Raw genomic sequence first — 24,527 nt, forward strand, 5'->3', positions numbered from 1 at the left:
TTATAAATTAGTAGTTTGTTTTCTAGTGAGAGACAAATGTCTATTAGCACTCAAATTAAAGCTAGCCTAATATACTATGAAGTAGTTTGTAATGCTTATCTTCGTAGGAGGAGTGCTTGTCATGATATTCGACAAAATAAATTCACAAAATGTTGATTTCTTAATTGTTGGGATACAAATTTTGATTTATGAAAAAAAATATCTCAGGAACCATTAGACGTCCAGATGTCCGCTCGCACTCAAATTAAAGCTGGTTGCATGTTTTATAAAATAGTTTTTAATGTTTATCTTCGAAGAGGAAGTAGTGTTCATGAAATTTTGCCTGAACAACTGGAAGTCAATTTATTTCAGCAATAATGATGAAAACTATCATTCCTACGAAGATAAATGTAATTAACTATTTAATAGTACATTGAGCTAGCTCTAATTTGAGTCCTGGCAGATATCTGGACGTCTCGAGATTCCTGAGCTATAGATTTACCTAAATAAATTCACTAACTACTGATTTTTCGTTATATTGTTTTATAAAATGTTGCTTTTTAAAAAAAAAAACAGATCTTGGGAACTATTAGACTCTAAACAGCTCTATCAGGGCTCATAGTTTATGATATTTACTCTACTTTAAATGTTCTATTTGGTTTTCTAGTGTTGTAAATAGTTTTAAAGACATGGAGCTCCGAATGACGTTTATCATTGCATGAGTAGAAGTTTTTATGATATTTGACAAAATAAATTAACAGAATGTTAATTTCTAGTTGTTCGGATAAAATGTTGGATTTTTGGAAAAATATATCTGTGAAACCATAAGACATTTCTGCCAGTATTAAAAATAAAGGAAATTTAACTTACTGTAATATAGTCAATAACACTTTCCTTTTTAGGGGTAGTAGTTTCTATGATATTCGCATATGAATATAAATTTTGCACATGAAAATTTGTCCGAACAACTATAAATCAATTTATTTTAGCAAATATGAAAACTACTACCCCTAAAAGATAAACGTTATAAACTACTTTATAGTCCATTAAACTAGCTTTATATTGAGTGCTAATAGACATCAGAACGTGGAATGGTTTTTGTGATATAGATTTCTCAAAATAAATTCACTTACTACTTTCAGTACATTTTTTTTTATGAAATGTTGCTTTTTAAAAAGCTGTAACTCGAATACAATTGAACGTAAATAGCTCTATCAAGGCTCTTATTTTTGCAAAACCTTTCCCATTCAGAGCTTTCATTTTCTCTTCCCAAAGTTTCCTTATTAGCTCTCTCCATAGTTTCCTTATTACCTCTTAAACATTATCACAAATTTTGTTCATGGTTTGCGGAAAAAACTGCTTTAGCCTTGAAAAAGCATCTTTATCCTGCGTTGAGTGACGGTTCTCGGTTTTTCCAATTACCTGACCCAACATTAAAGAGCAAGGTACATCATTGAACCTGATTGATGTATTTTTCGAATGCAATTTTAATTATAACCATTTTACCGGGTACCGACGAATAAATTAAATCTATTACATCAACGTACAGGAAACTTACTAGTTTATTATTTACCAAACTAATTTGTATGTTCCAGAAGTTGAAACAGTCATAAACTCAAAAATATGTTTATTATAGCGTATTAGATACCAGTAATATCCCTAAATTTAACTGAAATTGATTTTTAAAGTTAATAGAAAATAATTTGATTTTAGATTTAATTATATTTTTAAAGTTAAGTAAAATATAAATATATACTTCTTCCTTCTTATCAAATACATCAAGTATGAGAGCACCATGTGCTTGATTTGAAGGTATTTCATAATTCAAAACTATTTATCACTCTATAGTTGTTTTATCCAATATTGCATAACTTTCGCTCAGAACACAATTCTTCGCTTTCTATCTCCGTATGATAGTTGTAGATTCAGCGTCCTCATACAAGGTATCTTATTCAGCCTTGTTCAAAGAATTCGTGAATAAAAAGTTTAATCTAGTAAAAAAAGTTCGTAATATTTTCGCTGTTTCCCAATCGCATTATATATGTATATATTTTTGTAGTTAATAAATTTGTGGTTAGACGATTTATTGAATTGATTGATATGATTTCTTAAAAATCAGAAGAACTATCTTCGTCAATCCTCTCTTTGTCTTCAAATACGCTCTCAAGTTATGTTAGGGCTGATATTATTTAATATGATATTAAAATATTATTTTGTAAACTTATGATATTTTTACTGGAAGAGTCTTATGGGAATAAACTGGATTTTATTCTTAATTGATAATATTAATCTGATAATTGATAATATTAATCTGATAATTGATAATATTCTCCTAATATTATAATAATTATTCTTCTAAAATGTATGACTAGTAACAAGTTTTATTCATTAAATGACATTAATATTATTATATATTAGCAAGAATGACAATAAAGGAGAAAATTATATGTTATATATAGGCTTTTGTTATCAACAGCCTGAAGATGGGGGAAATCTCCCGAAACGTTGCTGATGATATGAAATAAATAATTGTATTTTAGTAAAGAAGAATTGTGTCATTCACTAAATCCAGTTTAATTATTTTGTAGATAATTATGCATTTTCGCTTAAGCTGTGACACCTTGTAAAAAATCAACAATACGATTTCAATACTTGTACTTTACTGATGAACTTCAATACTCATACACTCACGATTAAGACCCAACTCGAAATTTAAAACTAGACAAACATCGTGCATACACATGTAGTTATTAAAACCAGTTTTGACATATGCACTACAAATTCTCGATATCACTAACCAAGCTCACAGGAAACTGCAGTATTTTAATATTATTCTTTCCGAACCGAAACACTACCACTTGACACCGAAGCATTATTTTTCGTTAATAACTAGACTTACTTACCAATTCTAACGGCCACCGGACACATACGAACTTATTGCTACCGTTTTCGTTAAAACTGCTTGGACGCTAAATCACGCTTACAGGACAAACGCCAAAATTGTCATGACTGAGCACACAAGGAAGAAACTAACAAGAGGAAATAGAGGCACCTGGGTCTCATGCATCTCATGTCATATGTTAATAATTGTTATCGTCAGGCAATCTGCTGACCTTCAATCTTGCATTTAATAGGTGCGTATGTAAGTGTGAAGAGAAATATTTTTTTTAATTATGCAGAGTTTTCTTTGGAGTATTATAGTTTAAGTGACGATATACTATTCATTACCATATATAATCTTTGAACAATGTCAGCGTACATTACACATATGATACTGAAAAGGAGCAGACATTGTAATTTAGTATTAAAACTGTCCATAAGTTTCGTATCTATCAAAAAAAGGCCTAGGAATGTGATCAGCAGACGTTGAAACATTGGCTGACTACGATTGATGAAGTTAAAATAGTTCTCTGAAGATATGTCATCGGACTATCATTATAGCTTCTTCTCCTGTTGTTTTGTAGTGATGAAAAAGTACTTTACATGGGCCCATTGACTACTATCTTGAAATTTCCGTCCCGTCATAACTAGAGTGGACATACTTTGATCTTGTAATTATGCCAAGAAGTAAACCATTACTGATACATGTGGAAATTCATTAACTTTAATAGGACAAAATATAAACTATACACTTTAGAACCGGGAGTCAGAACCATCTCCTCTTCGCGTTCTCTGGTATTTATTCCTAAAAAATGTTTTTTTGATTTTTGAGTGGGAAATGTATATATTTGCACTATAAATAATTTCCGTATACCGGGGTTACTTTCTCCACTGGTGTCTTACCGATTAACCCAAAGCCCAAGGTAGTGAGTGCTATTACAAGGTTACCCTAGCCGACGGTACGATTTACGGAATACGTCAAACAAAAAAAAAACTTTTTTCAGATGTGCCACTATTGAAGAAAAGCAGCGATATCAGCTTCAACTAAAAAGTGAGACACCTCAATCTTATCGTTAATGCGGAAAATCCACTTTCGTTATATAACCACCTTTCAAAGAATTTCATTCAATGTTGTTTCGGACTAACGTGAACTTATATTATACTATACTGTATAAGTACCATATTGTATATACTATACTATGTTATACTATATTAAGATACCGGTATATTATTATACGGGTAACTCATACTTGTAGTTAGTATATTTCATCTTTGTTGAACCTGATTCTGTTGATTTACTGTCTGATTTGGTGGAATTTTTTTTTATACACATCATTTAGCTCACTAGGTTAGATTTATTTGGATTAGGATTACTTATTACGTGAAAACTATGTGTTTTAACAATTTATTAGAAATCCTATTGTTCAGAATATTTTTTCATGTAAATTAACGAATTGGCCGTTAATAGTAGATTGTACGGTTTTTCACTTGTAAAACGGAATACAGAATATTGTTTTTTACAATATTTATCAGTTAATTTATGAAGAAGAAATTATTAAACGTATTTCCACCTCCTCTTCTCTACCCTCCCAAAAAAAAAACTATTTATATAAATAATTATTTTATTCACTGTAGGTAAAATCAAATTCATACCTTGTGAGTATGTGCCACCATAAATGAAAATTAACTCTATGAACTTATATATTACGTATTTTTCTACAAATATGTCGTAATGAAGTTGTATCGTAGAGACGCAGTACATCGTTGTATGTAGCAGATAACTTAACAGTTTGTCGGCAGATCTTAAGTAAAAAATAATATTTGTTGCGGCCAACATATGATCGGTAATCGACTATGTGACATACGATATAAAAAACAAAACAAATCCGCTCTCTGTTGTTTTTTATACTGCAAACACACAGACTACTTCTTAACGTCTCACCGCACACACGTATCGTCTCCTTCATCTTCGACAGCTGAATCATCTTAGTCACGGCGGGCGGACTTCGACTCATCCTCCAGGAGGGCGGGGCGGGCGGACGTACGTCCCTTACGTTCCTACTTCCGCGAGAACATCCTCTCAGAGAAACCTCAACAGGGGCCCCACCAATCACCGGTGAAATAAGACTTTTTTTCTCTCTTTTTGTCTAATTAATTTAATTTTGTAATAGTTCTAAGATTTATTTTTTTTCTAGTTTGTATATTTTTTGTGTTCGATTAATTTCATTTTGTAATATTGTTAAGCTTTCTTTTTTTTTCTTCTAGTTTATATGTTTTTTGGTTTCTTTAATTATGTTTACTTGTTTGAAAATAAAAAATAACAAAATTCGACCATTTCTTTTCTTTTCACGGTTGGGCTAGTAAAGGTTTCTTCTGAACCCCTACCCGCCGTAACAATATTATTACAAAAAAGGGGCAAGAATTAATTCACGAATGACTTCTACTAAGGTAATTTTGATGGATGTAATCCCGAGTACCTTTTAAAGAGAGGTAACTTAAAATTGAATGATCAGATATCAAGTTTGTGAGTGTCCGGTTTCAATTTGAAAAGTAGCCACACCCTATCAAAAGCCTGCGAGACATCTAAATCGCCCAAGAAATATAGTTTCAATTCTAGTGTCCAGTAGATATGTGTGGAGTTGAGAACTAGAATGGACTATTTCACATCTTTGTGAACATAATGAATTTTTTTTCTGGATTCCTTAACTGTATTTTGTTGTATTACTTTTTGTGATGTATATGAAAACATATGTATGATGCCTTGCTTTTGTTCTTGCTGAAGTTGTGTTGAGTACTTAATAAGGTTTTCTCAAAAGTTTTTTATAAACGAATGGGATGTGGGTTGATGGCAATTGGTCATTATTCTGAGATTTTTGTGATAAATCTGCAAAATGCAAAGTGTGGAAGTCTAGATTTGCTCTTTTTAAGATTATTTTAGACGATCGAACCAGACCAGATAAGTCAGGAGTTTCGCCCTCCTGGTTCGAAAGAAATTATCGCGTAGTGCGGTGTGGGCGTCGCGAACGGTGAGGAAAATCTCATAATCTGATTGGACCGCCCTGGCAGAGAAACTGGTTTCTCGTCTTACTCATTACCCGATTTATCTGGTCTGTTCCAGTGTGGTCCACTGACGACGGAGAACTGATTGTTCTCAACCCAGGAAAATTGGAACCTGCTGTACAGTATTAGGTACCAGAAGAGTCACAACTAACAGCTGCAATGTATCTTGTGAAGTTTCCAACATAGCCCCAACGTCACTTAGCAACTTCACTGATTATACGATAGAATAATTTAAATAGAAAACGTTTCACTGAATGAAATTTTTTATTTGTTATGTAAATTACTTAATTGTATCTACAATTTACAATAATCTTTTTAGATAACAACATATGATCTCTTACACCTGTAATGATCATTAGAATGTAATCTGGATTTTTATCCGGGTATTTTTATGATCTTTATAGAAACAATTAAATATAACAAAAACCAATTAAGACAAAAATACGCTGTACGTAGCAAATAGACTAGTGCTTACTGTCCCAAGGATTATCTATGGTATGGGAAATAAAAGTGTGTAGCTGTACTCCATTGAGACTCATTGAAGGAAGATGCTGGAGCAAACTAAGTCTGAACTTGGAACTAAAGTATAAACTTCATCAACATTTTTTTAATTTGTAACAGCAACAGGCCTTTGGCCAACCAGCAGAAAAAAGTAGGTAAATAATAAATATTCGTAATGTAAGAGCGATAAAAATAATCAATTATATTTTTATAAATCGTAGATAAACGTTTCTTTAGATATTGATATATACAATGAGTATATAATTTCTGTTTTTGCTTATTTTATTTCACCCATTTTTTTAAATATCTGATTTTAGTGAGATTCAGACTTACGAAATTTGGCCAAATTATCTTTTTTTATTATTGTGCTTCTGTGTTTGTTTAAAATTAAATTTGTTTATGTCTGAATACTACAGGCAAATCAAGGTACCTGCTTAAATTAAATCCGATACAATTCTTGTTTTGTACTCTTGTTTAGTGATGTATAGTAAAAGTAATATCGGAATCCCTAATGAATTGAAACTGAGCCAGAACCAGTAACTCGAAAAAAAAACCGAAAGAACAAGCAAATTGTTTTATTTTTATTTAAAAAAATACTTTGAAACAGCAAAAACATTTTTATATTAAAACTCTTTTTAAAAATACTCTCTTAACCTGTAAATTATGTGTTTTGGAAATTAAGATTTTATTATTTTATCCCAATAGCTTATATTAAAGATCTTCCTTGATAGGATATTCTTGATGACATTCGCTACGAACTATTCATCTGTTTTGTCCATTTAATAACTTTCGATATAATATCACTTGAAAAATAGCTTAGTTTTGAAAATTTGTTTTACCAATGTTTTCTTACACATTAACGGACTTTTATGTCGTGAACGTGCCTTTAATGCTAAAAATGCACAGAACCAATTTTTTTGAGAATCCAATTCTCTAGAAAATGTGTTGGTACCTTACAAAAATATTTTATATTAAATAGATTTTATTTTCCTATTTATTTCTAAGTAATTGAGGTGTCGATTTATTCCATCTTTTCCTCATTTTCAAGAGGGATCCTATTGGTGTAGCCACCAACATAGTTTTAACAAACTGATTTGCAGCGATTTGCTTTTTTTCTGCATCCACACTTGGTTTCACATTCTGTTATGCATCTCCAAAAATGTAACTTGGCGCAAAACTCCCTCAGGTGCGATAGGTTCCTTGGTTTAAATGGGTTTCAAATGGGCCTGTTTGGATTTTGATCCTTAATTCTTCAGATGGTAATTTATTCTCCTGTCACAGCTAAATCTGGTGGTTAACAAGGTTAGCGTACTGCCTCGCCGCTCTCTGAGTTGAAAGCAGTGTAGGAATATCATACAATATTACCTTATACATTGATTTTATTAATTAATACATGATTAGGGAAAATTATGTCGAGGATGCTCTTTAAGTGAATTTCTGCAACAGTCTTATTTTTAGAAACTGAACTTTTTAACACAATAGCAAGATAGAACAGGTATTGATGCTCCTTCATTAGTTTGGAGGATGTTTCTTTTCCTTTACTAGCAGAAGAAAAAGTAATATTACAACCACTCATATTGTGGATGAAAAATGTAGTACAATTCTATAAGCGAAAATTGGTACCCATCTTTTTTGCAAGTAAAGGACGAATTTCTTTTATTGCATCTTCATTATAATCAGTTTCTCCTGCTGTTTTTCATGACTTAATAATGTCCTAGTAGCAATCATAACAATGGATTCCGTCAGCAGTGACTAAATTAGTCCAATTATGTGATCTCTACATATTATTTCGTTTATGGATTGGGCGTATAACTGCACCTATTAACTGGATGCTACGCACCTCAAATACGATCTAGCACCAACCCATTGGTTTATTTTCCTCTTTATTTGTTAATCAGATGCTACTTTACAGCAGCTGCAAAACTATCTTTAGTGTAGTTCTTTTGTAGATGGTGTGAATCAGTAACTGGATCAGTAAAAAGGACTGGATTGCTGTTTGCCTTACGACTGAGGCTTTACAGCCGCCATTCTTCGCTTCACAAAATGCTCCCTTTGCCCCTTTCAACAGCAATAGAGACACCAACAACCGATTCGTCATAAAATATTTTTCAAAACTTAAAACACTCACAATTCATAGCACACCAATCATACTTATCGAAATATAAAATGTTTCTTGGCCATTCACGAAACTACCATGCTTTACGGCACACATTGAAGATTTTAAGGGTTCCTCTATTTCTTTCTAAAATCTTAATCTTAGTATAGTGAGTGCAAAGACTTGACGTGGAAAGGAATTCAATGGCGTCATTTACAAAGGAAACCCAAAGTGATTGCCCTTGACCGATTGTAAGATACCTATACCTCTCCAATAGAAAATTGGTTCTTAGCATGTTTATCATGTAGGTTACAGTTAAAGACATATAAGTCCGTTAATATGAGTATAGGCAAAACATTTGATTGAACAAATTTTCAAAAATATCCAAATTTTATTAGTTTTGTCCAAATTATCCGAAGCACAAAACAGAATTCTTACAGAGTTTTTAATGCTGTTTCATTTTGATTATAAAAAGGTTTTTGATAGTGTTGGCCGTTTTCGAATTCCAAAAAAAAGATGCCTGTTTTTGAGTTCCTGATTTCAGCTCACTCTCTGATCATCAGGACTTTTGATATTACCTTTAATAGACACCACGAAACAAGTGTATAAATAATAATTATGTCGGATTTAAAGTAAGCAAAAGCAGAATTTATATGTATTTTGACTGGACTAAAAGGAACGTGATGTGAATCAGTAGTTCCTGCTGATGGCGGTAGAGCTCAGCACAAACGCAGATTACAACTGATTAAAGGGTACTCTCCTTGGCTAGTTTTTCGAACTGCCGCATTCGCGGATCTCCCACCTTTTCGCTGTAACTCCTTGTGGTGCACCTTTTGCCATCCCATAAGTCGGTCTATAATTTAGAATTTAAATGGCTCTTTTTAGAGTTTCTACCTCCAAACTTCCAGAAGCTAGTCAGGTAATTTATTATTATATGTTTTTCGATTTATTACTTGATTAGGTGTGCATTTTTCCATTCCCCGCTCTAATCGATAAAGTATAACCTCAACAATGGGTTATTTATTATTATTATCACTATGTTAATGTATTTTTTGTTTTTTAAAAATATTTAAACTATAATTTTTGTGTTTTTTGTTTATGTATAGTTTTTTCTATGAATTTATAATTCCTTGATTTTGAAGTGTATTTGAATTTTTGGTTTTCATTTTATAAATTTATTTTAAGACTGCCAAATTAAACATAATTATTCATTTTTGACCTCTTTTAAGCAAGAAATATTCCATACGTATCCCATTTGTTAAAATTTTACATCTCTTACAAGATCATATTATTATAACTTTCTTTTCTCAGAAGACATTTTTCGATTTTGTGATTATTTATTTATTTTTTATCAGAAGTACTAATAAAATTTATTTCTTTTGTTAAATATCATGGAAGTTACGCTTACTCTATATCGTTCCTCAGGCTGTCTCATTAATGTTTTCATTTAAAAGTTCTTTGTAATTGGTTTAAATGTTTTTGATTCATCAAAGGAGAATTTTTCACTTTTAGAATGTTATGTTCTTATCCGAATATGCTTAATTATCAACCATTATATCTGTTAAATTTTCTGAAACTTACTTTAATCCCTATTATAGCCCATATTAAAATAATTTATATGTGAACTGTATCTCTGTATTGGGTGTGTTTCTTAATTGTTATCAATCCAGACAATAATTGACTAGCTTTAGGTTTAAATTGTAACCACCGATTAATTATTTGCATGCTGCTAATTTTCAACCTTTTTATTTTAAAAACTTGATTGATTTTCTTTTATAGTATTTGATTGAAGTTTATTTTCCTTTCTATAATGACTTTTTTGTTTCACTTTTCCTTCTCTGAGTAATGCCTGTCTAATGTGCTTGACTAAATAATTATTGTAAACCATAATAATAATCTGTTTTATTTCCAATCATAGGGACAATTATAGCTCTTGGTTTATGTGAATGGAATATTTATGCTTACTTGACCGAAGTTGAAAAAAAATACGTGCCAAGGCCTGAACTATTTGTGCTCAGTTGGCTATTTTTGTTCTCTTCTTGATTTGTATCCAAAGACATTTCAATCATTAAATTTTATTCAGTTTATTATTGTTAATGTATAGGTTTTTTAAAATTAATTCTCTGTTGCCTTGACATTGTTTGAAAGGACTTGTAATTATGTAATAAATTTATAAATATATGAGATAGTGTGAATGTCACTATTTTTTTTTTTCATTTAAATTATTTATGTATGATTAGTTGATTCACTTAAATGTAAAGAAAACTTTATTTACAGATTTAATTTTCTCTATCAGACGAAGTTATTATGTGATATTTCATCTTACTTTGAACCTTGGAATGAGGAATTAAAAAAAAAAATCATAAAGTTAAAACTATTAACCCCTTGTTATTTTAATCTTTAGGTCATGGCAGGAAAAGCTTATCTATTTATTCCATTCCTCTTTATTGTTACTAATTCTTACTTTTGGGAACAATAGTTAAACTATGATCACTTGAGAATATATTAGTTGATAAAAGTCTGAAAATATTAGCTTTATTTGCCAATGAATTATTTTCAGTTTAAATTAGATTTGTAGTAATAAAAAAAATGAGTATTAAGTTTGCTTAGTGTTTTTATTTAGTTTTTTAATGTTATGCTCTCTCAATTAATGGAGAAGTTACAAATTTAGTAAGCTAATTTGATCTCAGAAAATGTTCCTTCACAAATATCAAAAGTTGTACTGCTTTAAAAAAATGTTTTTAATGCCTTCCTTGAAACTTATGTGTTAAATTAAACAATTAAAGAAAAAAAATCTAATCATAATTCGTTACAACTTCATGAATTAAAATAACAAATATTTGTCATAGTAGTAGTTATAAATTTTATTAAACAACAATTTTTTCAACTTTCTCTTAATTCATATTAAACTAAGACAATTTCTATTAAATGTAGGCCAATTATGTAATTAATGACCTTGCATATTGACTATTTGGTCATTCACAGGCCTTGTCCTTTAAACAGAATAATTTTGAAATGGAAGCCATTAGATTTTTTAAATGGAATTTCAATAAAGTTCTAATTTTTTTTTTTTTGTATAAGTGATATTTTTTATATCCATTCTCTTACAAAATGAATAAATTAGTATGTTAAAAAATCTTTGATATTTGAATTAACTAAAAATGTTAGAAAAAACTTTAAAAGTGTGTTAAGTATAAAAATATCAAACTAGTGCTAAGATAGGAAATAAAACTAAACCATTCTATAAACTGTTATCAACTACACTATCACTTAATTATCTGCTTCTTTTTTTTTTTTTGTTTTTTGCATTGTTCGAGATAATTTATATTAATAAGCAATTTGTTGTTAAATTAATTGTGTCCTATTGGATTAACTATGAGCAATCTATTGATTTAATTTTCATTCAATTTGGCCATTTAATAGAATTTTTTTTCCTTTTTAGTGCAGCTTTATTCTATTATTTTATTTATTTATTTTTTATAATATGTCTTTAAAACCCTTTATTTGTATAGTATTTCTAATTAAGAAGTTTATATTTTAACCTTTTGAACTTATTTTTTTACTTTCATAAAAAGGTATTAATGGTTGCTCATTAGTTTCTGTCCATAAAGCATTGCGATCATCCAACAATTTATACTCAGATTTTTTAAGAACTTCTGGATGCTATTACCTAAACCTCATCTATTACAAAAAATGTCAATTTATGTTATGGTTTTTAAACTAATATATGATCATATGAATAGTTCAGCCAAACTGCAACAAATTGGCCTTAATTTGGAGTAGCTCATGAAATTTATACTCTTCTAGTATCCTCTTTTTTTCCCTACATTTTGACTACGGATTCTTAGTATATAGAAGACTATCCATTGAACAGGAAATGAGGCTAAAAAGACTAATGAACTGCTTTATATGATTCATTTTCGGTATTCCCAGGCGTTCTGATATCTTTCACTACTATTCCGCTCAAAGTGGGCTCTATTCCAGGATCCGGAAAGAATACCTCATTGGCACATTTATATTTCAAATCAGAAAGCCTTCCTATATCATTAACCTCTTCACCCCATGTTTATCCATTCACATGCTAAACACAAGATCCCAACCTACTGATCTTTATATCTCTACCCATAGAACTGCCTTTTTTGAAAAATCCTGCTATTCGAGCTACCTAATTTGGAACTCCTTACCCATATCCATCCATAAAACATTCTCCTAAAATCATTCTAATACCAATCATATATCTGTACTAAACTGTAGATAAAACAGATGATTTAATTGAAGTGTTATTTTGATTTGTGTGTGTTGATTGAATTGATTTACAAAAAAATAATATTTTGTCTATAGTTTACTACTATATCTATCTCCCTGACTATCACACTTCTATTAACTTGTGAATAATTGAAAACAATATAAGCATGGATAAATATGTATCTTTGTTCATTGTTTATTTTATGTAAATACTGTAATAATTTATTTAAATATGTTTCAAATAAGTTAATGTAACCAGACAAAAGCTGCTAAAATTATTCCAAATTATTATTCTTAGGGAACCAAGTGTCCCAGAATATAGATTGATTTTTATTTCATTTTGTTTTCCATGCTGTTTAGTACAACTCATTTTAACCTTAATCTTTTTCATCATAGTGATAAAGTATTCTATTATTTATTTCATATCATTTTCTAATCTTCGTTCGGTTATCTTTGCAGTTTTTTTTTGCTGAATCAGTTAATTCTTCATTGACTTCAGATAACTCTTTATCATTCTACTGCTTTGCCACCAAGGTGTAATATTTCTCCTAGAATCATTGAAATGTGAAACAGTTTTTGTAGAGTCTCCTGTATGATATTGTTGAGTGTATCCGCTAGTTTTCTCTTAAGGGCATCTATATGAGCTATCAGTTGTTGGTTTTTTATGTATGATTCATATTCTAATAAAATTATTCAAATAATTTACCTTAAGTTAGCCTGTAGGATTTACAACAATTGTCACATTGCTAAATCCAACTCGAATATCCCTCTTCTAAAAATAAAGCAAAACTTATGTGTTCAACTAATAACATACTTGAGTCATTCTATGGTTTTTATTGAAAATAACTACTATCAATAATTAAAGGGCTTCTGCCACTTTAAAGGTTATGTTAATATCTTCTTATTTTTAACATATGAATTGATTTGAATGGTAACATATGAAGTACATATAAATGATTTGGTTGCATTAATACCTTTTTTAAAATGAATGTATGATTTGAATATTTTTTAATTATCATATAAATTGATTGCATTGTTATCTGTACTTTACCCAATTTGAAGTTAAATTGAACTGTTTTAGAGGAACTTTCAGTTTAACTCAGTTTTTGTATCATTAACTGCACAAAAATTGATATATATTTGTTATCTGGTATTAGTTTCAAAAGAAGAAGTTAGAATTAAATGTTTATTATTGCATTACTAAGTAATTTACTTGTATTTAATTACTCATGGCTTTTAATAATTATTTCATCTATTTGTATGCAAATTTTGACCTTGTAATTAAAAATATTTGGAGAAGAGAATCCTGGTTGCCTTAATTTTAGTATCAATCTATTTAATACATGTGATTAAATAATCTTGTAATTTAGCGGTGAATGCTTATTTTACTTGGTAAATTTTTCACCACTGGTTAAAAACATGTGAAAAATTTAAATAAAAGAATATTTATCCTAATTCAGTTCTAGCATTATTTTAAAATGTTTATCTTTTGAGCAATATGAATCATGATGGAAAACAGTTATATATCTAAATTGTAGTGATTTTATACTCCATTGCTTATTATCAATGATTGCATTAGTCAGTCCCATTTTAATTGTTTCGTTATTTCTTTGCTGTTTGTTATGCATTATCCAGAGACCGGTAAAATATTTTGATTTATTTTAATATTTCTTCAATGTTTTTAACAATGCAGTTTTATTATGATGTATTGGAAATTTAATAAAAATTAAAAAAATGTTATTTGACTTTTACAGCTCAGAAGAACTTGGAGTAGGTAATTGTTTTTGCATTTATGGATTGCATTAAGAAAACTGACTTGGTCTTTCTGAAATATTGGGATTACTGTGGGAAATACAACATAGGCCATAGTTTAATCTACCCGATTCCCATTACCACTAAATTACCTATAAGTTTTTTTTAATTTGTTGGCTTAAAATTGTTTATAATCTTCTTTTATATTAAAATGTTTTTTATGAAATGTAAATAAGTAAAAATCTGTTTTTAATGTCTAGCACCATATAGTCCTATTATTTTTATATTTGATATCTAGGTGTTTATTGTTGACCAGGGATTCACTATGAGGAGATGGTCTGGGATATGGTTGGTAATGATACACAAATAAGTTGATCTGAGGATGTACATGGTTTAATGAACACAGTTGATAGTTTGTTATAAATTATTGTATTTAGTTAAAATTAAACATTACAATACATGTGGTAAAGAATGAAAATGTAATATGTGCTGTTGGTCAGCCGACAAATATCTCAAAGTGTAGATGCCACAAAATGCTAACAGCTAACTTTGCCATATCATTGTTAATACTGGTTCAATTTAGGTAATTTCTTATTCGTTTAGATTATTTGATTATCTATGGTATTGCCATGTATGCACTACATACAATATAAATAGTTTTTGAAGAACAACTATACTTCAATATTAGTACTATATTGAAAAAATTCAGACCACAAAGTGTGATAAAATATTTTTTAAGAGTGAAAAAATCTAAGTTGATATTCTTGTTTAGCACCTCAATAAACCCTTAAAATTCAAATTTTTGAAAAAATTAGAAAATAAAATTGCCCAAAATTTTGGCCATACTTTGATTTTTAATTTCTTTTGAAACATCTTAAAAATTGGAATAACTTCAACACGACTCTACGCCATACTGGAATGTGATTTAGGGCTTTAGTAGTGTACAAACTAGATCTAATTGAACAAATTAGAACTGAAGATATAAAATAAAATGTTTAAAATTTTGTCTTAATTTATAATCAATATTTTTCCCTTATAAGGGCATTAAATCTAACTTTTGTTAATGTGGATTAAAAGGGCAGTCAGCTTTCCAATGGTTCTATTGACATAGATATTAGATAAAATGCAGAGGTGTTAAAAACAATTATATGAACAATAGTCACATAAAAAAAGCAAATTCTACGAATAAATCAAGGTGAAAATTTTCCAATTTTGAATTTCCTTGTAAAATAGCATTTAGCAGTTTGAGATGACACTAAAAATGAATATGATTTGTGTACCTACTTTACCCCCAGCCACATTATGTTTTTGTAGATATAATATAGCTTAATAGAGTCAGTAATATTTTTTTCCTATTTTTCGGAAAGAGAAGAATCAATTGGTGTACAGTAACCATGAAGAAGTATACTTTCTGATCTACAATCTGAAAATGTTTAATTTTGTTCATAACTTTTCTTCTACTTGAGAATTCGGGGATTTCATTATCTTTAAACCAGATAATGAAAGGGAACATTTTGAAAAAAAAACAGCATGTAAATCAGTCCAGTAATCGAAAAGTTTATTGTGGACAAATATTCGACCATTCCCTTTATTAATATATTTGAAAAAAATAATTATATATTGAAGTTATATTTTAACTCTCTTGCCAAATAAAAACAAAAAATATTAACCATTACCATGAACAGCAAATAGATATTGGGAATTGAACTATTTACAGTGAATATTATTAATAATATAAGAAAAAGTTGTTTAATAAAATAGTTTATTTTAATGATAAAAGAAAATGTATTTGTTTATTACATAAGAAGTTAAATTTATTTTATAAGTCTCAATTGAGAATTATTTACGATGAATCCCTGAGGAAGGTCTGAAATTTAGTCCACATTGAAATTATTCAGTTGGCACAAATAAGTTTTTCTTCTTTGTGTATCATTGCTTATTGCACCCTCGACCATCTCATGTTTTTAATATCAATTAGTTATTGTTTTCAATGATGTTTGTTTCTCATATTTGTGTTTTTCCATTGAAAAAGTTTTTATGTAATGAATATATTGTAATTACAAACCTATGTGGTTATTTATTTATTTATAAACTCAATGAAGGAATAACCAATATTTTAGAGTTTAAGTATTTAGGTCTTCTGTAGATTTCTGTTTTTTTTTTTTTTTTAGGTTAAGTATGGATATTGATAAAATTCCTATAAGTAAATGTTTGTCTTAATATAAAAAAAAATTATCCTAGAAAACAAAATTTTTTAATCCTCCTTAGTTGTATGAAGATTTTTATTTTTATTTATTTATTTTTTTTTAAACATTAAAAATCTCAAATTCTTTACTAGTCTTTCCTTTGTTTGTCTTTTTAAATAATTGTTCACAAAGTTGTCTTAATTTATACTAATATCATTATGTATGTAAATTCATTTACATAAATGAATTAATTAATAGTAATGGTTATACTAGTAAATTACCAACTAATGGATAATTGCTTTATTCAACAGATAACTAACATTACATTATATTCATATATTAATTTTTCCCAGTTTCACAACCTTGAATGTGTTAAATATTCAGACAGCAGTTACATAAGTTTTTATGATAAAGACTTTGAAATAATGTCATTGTTGCAGTATCTAGTTTTAGAAATTAATAAAAAGTTTTATTGCATAATAAAAAAAAAAATGGTGCAGTAATATTTTGCCACTGTTTTGGTATAATTTTTTTTTAAGCATTTAACTATTTTTTTTTATTAGGACCTGTTGACAAATAAAGAAGAAAAGTTAATTGATATGATGGAAGTTTAAGAATAGGAACTAATCAACTATGTATTTTTCTAAATCCATTTACTGTTTTTTATTCACTTATTGCTAAATTTATAAAAAATTAAAGCAGTTCCTTTGATATTTGATTTGGAATTAACATTTATTTAAATTTAATTTTCAAGAATCCAAACAATAATTATATCAGCTTAATTGTTTAATCACCAAATGAAATAAATTTAATAGCCAGGGTCTATAAGAGATACTCTCCTGTTTATGCTACCACTTTTAAATCCTTGTTTCATTCATTCATTTGTTTTCATTTTCCATTTTTTTCTCCATGTTTTCTGAATCTGTTTTTGATTAAATAAACTTGCTGTATTTTGTTGTTTAAACACTTTAATTATGACTAATTACATATATATTCTCCTTCAAACATTGCCAATAATTTTAAACCAATTTTGTTAATTGAAGATGTTTTTGGTTGCCACATACACGATCCTGCCAAGTGGAAAGATTGACTGACTCATTCTGTATATGTTAATAATTTTGAAACATGATGCCTGTTAACTACTTTCTTGATTCTATCAATGAAGTTGTTAAATAAACTGATCATACTTTTTTGTTTCCAAGAAGTATTGACTTCTAACTTAACAGTTCAAAGTTTTATTCTGATTGTGTATGAAGTTCTTTGTAAGAAACATATTTACCAAAAAAATAGTTATAAGTTGATTTATTAATGCACTTTAAAACTCATTATTTATTTGTTTCTTTTTAGGTGCTCCAAAATGTTACAAACACTGTTATACGAGGCCTTGCATCTGACTCAACAGATCTGAAAGGAATTCTTGCCAGCAAAATTCCCAAAGAAATTGAAAAAGTTAAAAATTTCAGAAAAAAACATGGTTCAACCAAAGTTGGTGAAGTTACAGTTGATATGGTTTGTATTTATTTATTCTGCAGTTCATGAATATCCCTTTAAAATGACTTTTAATAGACTATATGGTGGTTTCCCTGAAACATGTTTTGTATTTTTAATTTTTAGATGTATGGTGGTATGCGTGGCATCAAAGGTCTGGTCTGTGAAACATCTGTGCTGGATGCCAATGAAGGTATTAGGTTTCGTGGTTATTCTATTCCGGAATGCCAAAAACTTCTTCCAAAGAGCCCCAATGGAGGTAAAGAGCCACAGCCTGAAGGTCTATTTTGGCTTCTAATGACTGGTGAAATCCCAACTAGAGCACAGGTCAGTTTTTGTTTTTAATTTTTAAATGCATGGAGGCTCTTCATAAATACTTTTCATATTCTAAAGAAAGTTTTATTTTATATCATACCTTCAAATTTCGACAGTTTTTATAATATATTTGTTTTATCAGTTATAAACTATAAAAGATTAATTTTCTATTAAGTGTTTTTTAATATTTGTATTATTACAAAATTTGAGTTGTTACTCAATTCCATACCAATTTTATCAGATTCCATACATGCACTTTGTAGACTTTCTTTTTGTCACATATTTTATTTGACTGACTTTGGATCCTGGTGTAATCTAGATGAGGTTTTGAAGGTTCAACAATTTTTGCTTGAAATTATAACTAGTGAAAATTTTTTGTTTTATTTTTCATGAAGATTGATATACTTTAGTAATCTATATTAATATTGTTTTCTTATCTTCATTATTTACAGGTTGACTGGTTGTCAAAGCAATGGGCACAACGTGCTGAACTTCCATCTCATGTTGTCAATCTTTTAAATAATCTACCATCGCAAAAGGTGCACCCTATGTCACAACTTTCTGCTGCTATTACAGCCTGCAATACTGAAAGCAAATTTGCAGAAGCCTATAACAGGGGTATTAAGAAGAGTGAATATTGGGAAGTAAGTGCCTTTGTAGTTATAGTTGTAAACTTTTACATGTAATTAATGTGTAACTGATATATGTTAAACTACCAAGAAGACTAACAAAAGATGTAAGCCACTTGGTAACAGAAATTTAAGAATTATAAAGAGGAAGATATGTGTATAGTTCATTTTTTGACATTGTATATTGTTTTACTGGTGTAGTGATACATATCATCCCATTATATATTATTTCACTTACAAAGTCTTAAGTGCGTTTCACATCCTACTGCTTGAAACACTCATATTACTAAATAGGCATAGGGTAGTGGAAAATAAATAAACTAAAACATCTATTAAAAAGTGTTTATTTTGTTTTTATTCACACAGGTGAATTTTAAATATCAGAACAGGTAATTTTCTATAGGTTACTCCTGGCATTGAAAAATAGTGTCTTTTTTTATTTTTTGTCCTAATAGGTTTGACAGTTAATCAATCAAAAACTAGTCTGTTTTTATCTTTTGTTTGGCCTATACATTAAATTTTCTCTTTGCTCTTTCTACTGTGTTTTATTTATTTTATAATGAGTCATTTAAGCCAAAATGATTCATTTTATATATTTAATATTCACTAGAAAGAAAATTTGTATGGTAATGCTAATTACCTTAGTTTTTATTATACAACAGTTTTTAGCAGCTTCTGGCATTAAGAACTGGTTGCTGGTATTCGTGGGATATGAAGAAAGTAACCCGTTTACAGTCTTGAAACTGTCGGGACAAGATATTAAGAGTGGTACAATTTTGTATGTCAGAAATTGTGGCTTTTGAAGGGGATTGTATTTTGTTCTGATGTGCCAATTTTTGGAAAGTACATACAGGGTGAAACTAATCCAAGCTGTGCGACCTTGAATACTTCATTGTAAGACACAGGGTGGTTGAACCTATGTCAGTTGGTTTGGAGACTACTGCTTTGACATCAAAATGATAGGCTGTCTTAGGGGCAGGAAATTATGGTTCATTTAAGCAGTCTTCCTTCAGGTTACCTTATTGTCTAGCTAAAGGTTTTAGTGGAATCCAAATTGGGGTGAAAGGATTTTTTGCGAATCTAGTATAAGTAGTCTACGTTTGGGTGGGATTTGTTCAAAGATTTTTGATAGGATCTGGTGCTAGCCTTATTGGTCTATTGAATGAAATGTTATTGACAGGTGTACCTGATTTAGGAAAAAGGATAATTTTGAAGTGTTTCCTTGCCAGAGGAAGTGGGTTGTGTGTAGAATACAATTGTATAGGTAGATGAGGATTACAATAACTTTTTTTGGAAGTTGGAAAGTGAGAAGATCATAGATTTAGTTTTCTTATTTTCTGCCTTGTCATCCACATTGTGGTGGCAGGGCTTGATTCGTGGTTCCCTGGAAAGATTGCAAATATTGTATATAGGTATGATTGTGTTCACAATTTTATTTATTTTCTTTTAATTTTTTACCGCAGTTGTTTTCTTATTTTCTACAATTTAACTTAGTTATCCGCCTATGTTGATATAATTTTATTTTTATCTATTTTATTTTATTTTTATTATTCGCTAAATTTTTAGTTTATATATATATATAGTATGATTGTGTACTTACATCACTAACACTTATTGTTCCTAAGTATGGCAGATTGTATTATTTCATTAAAAGTTTTAAGAAAAAAAAAAAAACAAGGAATTTATAATATTTAGTGCATTGATATTGTGATGCTAAAGGATTACTCATATGTCTAAAAAATACAAAAGGTATTTTTTTAAAAACTTGAGAATTTTAATGATTTTACTTTTCTGCTATAGTTTGTGTATTTATTAAATATAGCTATTGTGGTTGCTGTGTTATCTTTACTTAATTCTTTTACAGTATGTATATGAAGACTCAATGAATCTTATTGCAAAGTTGCCTGTTATTGCAGCCATGATTTACAGAAACACATATCAAGATGGAAAGGGAATTGGAGCCATTGATGCTTCTAAGGATTGGTCTGAAAACTTTACCCGCATGTGTGGATTTGATTCAGTGGAATTTACTGAATTGATGAGGCTATACCTCACCATCCACAGGTAAAATAGTATATGCATAGAAGATATGTAATGTATTAAAATAATATATCATATCAAATAGTATATTTCCTTAAAGTACAAATGGGTATGCTAGATATAGTGACATCATATTTGTCTAATGTTAAATATATTATATATGTATCTAATAAACCTATGATGTTTTATCAATTTTTATATATTCTTTGGGTTAAATTAAAAAAAAATATATCTTGTGTGGCTCCCACATGACTTGTTGCTTTGGCTGGAAAATTCAATGTAGACATTTTTTGGTCAGTGTATTTTGGGTTAATATTTTTATAGAAGCAAACTATATATATTATATATATTATATTATTGTTTTTCCCCCTTTGGTCTGTGCTTTTTTTATATCAGTGATTTCCAACCACTGGACTCGACTTAGGTGGATCACTAAAACCTTTGGGATGGACCACAGAAATGGTTCAGCATCTCATATGTTATGGGGAACCATTGTTTAACTGCTTTATTGTTACTTTAACTGCTGTTTTAATGTTTGCTGAAAGATTTTAACATGCATATATTATTGTTTAAACAATATCAAAATGCCTCAGAATGCACTTTTATGTAACTTAAGTATCAATATTTTTCAAGGAATGTCCCTTTGTCCCAAGTCAGAAGTGAGGATTGGCTATAGATGGTTTAATTTCTTGCTTACTGAGCTGCAGACTTCTATGAGCTGGTTTATATGGATTAAGGATTTTATCTAGCAAATTTATCTGACCTTTCCTGCCCAATAAATTAAAACTTATTCCAATTATAGTCTCGTTATGTGAAACTCATAAAAATGGATAGATAGGTGTAAAATATAATATATTAATAAAACAGAAACACGATAGAGTGAAAATTCATCTCTTTCTAATCCTTTAAAACTTTTAATTTTTTTTATTTCCATACTAAAATATTATTTTTATTGAACATTGAATAATTATATCTCAATTTAAGTATATATATTTTTATTATTAATACACTTTATTAAATTTTTTAGTGATCATGAAGGTGGTAATGTTTCTGCTCATACTGTTCATCTTGTTGGCTCAGCTCTCTCAGATCCCTACCTATCATTTGCTGCTGGTATAAATGGTCTAGCTGGCCCTCTACATGGTCTTGCTAATCAAGAGGTAAACAATACTCATTTGATTTTTATGTTAATATAAGCCATTATCATTTCTCTTAGGAAGATACAGAGAGACAGAATGTTTTATAACAGTTTGGCTTGTCCAGTAATTTGATAGACATAGTGCCAAAATAGCTCTGATTCAGATGAAATACCTTGATTTTGGATGATCTTTTTAAACTCATTTTTTTTTTTATCTATAAGTAATTATCAAGAAAATCCTTTATTTTTTTTTATCATTCGGTTTATCTCTTAAATTAAGTTCTCTTTTTTAAAAATTTTATCACTATATTCTTGTATTATCATGAGTGCAATACAAAAGGGTTGAAAACTAAAGGGTTTGACTTATTTATAATTGTTTGTAAAATAACCGTGCTTGTGTATGCTGATGGTTTGGTATTATTAGGGGAATATGAAGAAACAATTAAACTAAAGTCCACTACTTTGATAAAATCTAGTAAGGAACTAGGTCTTGAAATAAATACAGATAGGACAAAAAATATGGTTTACAGTAGAAATGGGAGCAATTTCTATTTATTTATAGGTTCAAGTATTTAGGGTCTACGGTAACTAAAACGAAGTGCTTGTTATTTTTCAATTTCGATATTGCTTAGCTCTCACCTTCTGTCCAGAAACTTAAAAATTAAAATTTCATTAGACCGATCTGATAGATTTGGGGATGGACAGGCATCACTGGACAGATCTATTTAGAGAACAATTGGTGATATTGGCATCAAACCTTCGGATCTGCTAAGCCCCTATCATTGTTATTATTATTCTGTTAAGGATCTTAGCAGTTGATGATTATTGTGAGTATCACAGTGGAATCCTCCATTACACTAATCCTTTTTTTTCATTTTCAGGTCTTAATATTCTTAACAAAGATGTTGAAAGAACTTGGAGAAAATGCTCCTGATGAAAAAGTAAAAGAGTATTGTCTGAAAACATTAAAATCAGGACAAGTCATTCCAGGTTATGGCCATGCCGTCTTAAGAAAGACTGATCCAAGGTATACTTGTCAGCGTGAGTTTGCTCAAAAAAATCTCCCAAATGACCCCATGTTTAAGGTGAGCATACAAATTAGATAATTTGATAGTATCTTTTGATATTATAATGTAGTTTTTAATTGTGATATAAGGAAAGCTAAGAACTCCTAATTCTTTAGCTCGACTTCAAGTGCAACTTCTAGCAGATAATTTATTTATTCTGTTATGTTGGGAATGACTTAAGGCAGGATCAGGCTCTATAAAGTGGGTATCTGATCCTTAAATGAGCTGGGTTTGTGTAATAAAAACCTGGAGGATGAGTATGGAATTAGCAAAATCACCTCTTTACATATCCTTTGGTCAAAAATTAGTACTAAACCCAAGATCCTTTATTAGTTGTCGTAGTACAGTTTTTTTTCTTTTATGATATATTTTCTAGTTGCTATCATTTCAACTCAACATATTTTGACAAAAGAAAATCTGTTTATTTTAATTTTAATTTTAGAGAAATTTCATTCAGAGAACCAGTAATGATGGTGTCAGCATCAAAATTATAAAAGAGTATTGAATAATCATTTAATTTGATTCATTATTAATTGAATGGTAGTATTTATAGTTGTTTTCATATGTTTCATAATTCTTATTTTATTCTAGTTACAATTAAAGAGATTCAGCTATTTAATCAGTTATTTGGGTAGCGAAAAATATATTCATTTTTTTACTATTTTAGTATTCAATTGTGTTCCCATGCTCTGTAATTTTATTTAGTTTTTATCTTATTGCCTAATTGTTTTACTTCTTAACAATTCAACTATTGTATACATTTTTTGAATTCATTTCTGTTAAGTGTTCTCTGATTGATTAACATATTGTAGTACATCTTATGAACAATTTTAAACTCAAAAGGACATGGACATAATTTTTTTTACTAATAAAAAAGTATTATTAAATTTCAATGAAATTATAATCAACATGATGAAAAATGAAAAATTTGGTGATTTCATTTCAAATAAATAAAATTTAAATTATTTACCAATGTTAGGATTATTCAGAAATGAACAACTTTTCTGCTCCAAAAGTATAGTATAATTCGGTTGGGGGTGCGGTCAATGAAAAACACAAATAAGTATGATTAACTTATTTTATAAAATAAGTTAATCATACTTATTTGTGTTTTTCATTGACCGCACCCCCAACCATCTTCTCCTCATTTAT

General features: G+C 29.2%; 1 protein-coding gene and 1 long non-coding RNA gene across 4 annotated transcripts in view; one reads left to right on the forward strand and one right to left on the reverse strand.

Moving 5' to 3' along the window:
• kdn (knockdown) overlaps positions 1 to 24,527 on the forward strand; it is a 109,241-nt gene that overhangs the window by 79,755 nt on the left and 4,959 nt on the right. The window contains exons 1-7 of one of the 3 annotated variants that reach the window (XM_067053155.1): positions 6,364 to 6,571; positions 18,046 to 18,207; positions 18,313 to 18,513; positions 18,954 to 19,145; positions 20,995 to 21,194; positions 22,198 to 22,330; positions 23,190 to 23,393. In XM_067053155.1, the coding sequence (XP_066909256.1) occupies positions 18,205 to 18,207; positions 18,313 to 18,513; positions 18,954 to 19,145; positions 20,995 to 21,194; positions 22,198 to 22,330; positions 23,190 to 23,393 (933 nt within the window). In that variant the 5' untranslated portion in view covers positions 6,364 to 6,571; positions 18,046 to 18,204. Of the gene's footprint in view, positions 1 to 6,363; positions 6,572 to 9,274; positions 9,435 to 18,045; positions 18,208 to 18,312; positions 18,514 to 18,953; positions 19,146 to 20,994; positions 21,195 to 22,197; positions 22,331 to 23,189; positions 23,394 to 24,527 lie in introns of those variants that run through there. The other 2 variants (XM_014438680.3, XM_014438679.3) reach the window with 2 other exon arrangements.
• LOC136797211 (uncharacterized) lies at positions 12,933 to 13,658 on the reverse strand. The gene is made up of 2 exons (XR_010845050.1): positions 13,467 to 13,658; positions 12,933 to 13,308 (listed from the first exon to the last, which is right to left on the reverse strand). It is a non-coding gene; the product is annotated as an uncharacterized lncRNA (long non-coding RNA).

The sequence above is a fragment of the Halyomorpha halys genome, unplaced genomic scaffold (genome assembly GCF_000696795.3).
Source record: "Halyomorpha halys isolate HHAL.00 unplaced genomic scaffold, Hhal_1.1 Scaffold64.1, whole genome shotgun sequence".
NCBI classification, from domain to species: Eukaryota; Metazoa; Arthropoda; class Insecta; order Hemiptera; family Pentatomidae; genus Halyomorpha; species Halyomorpha halys.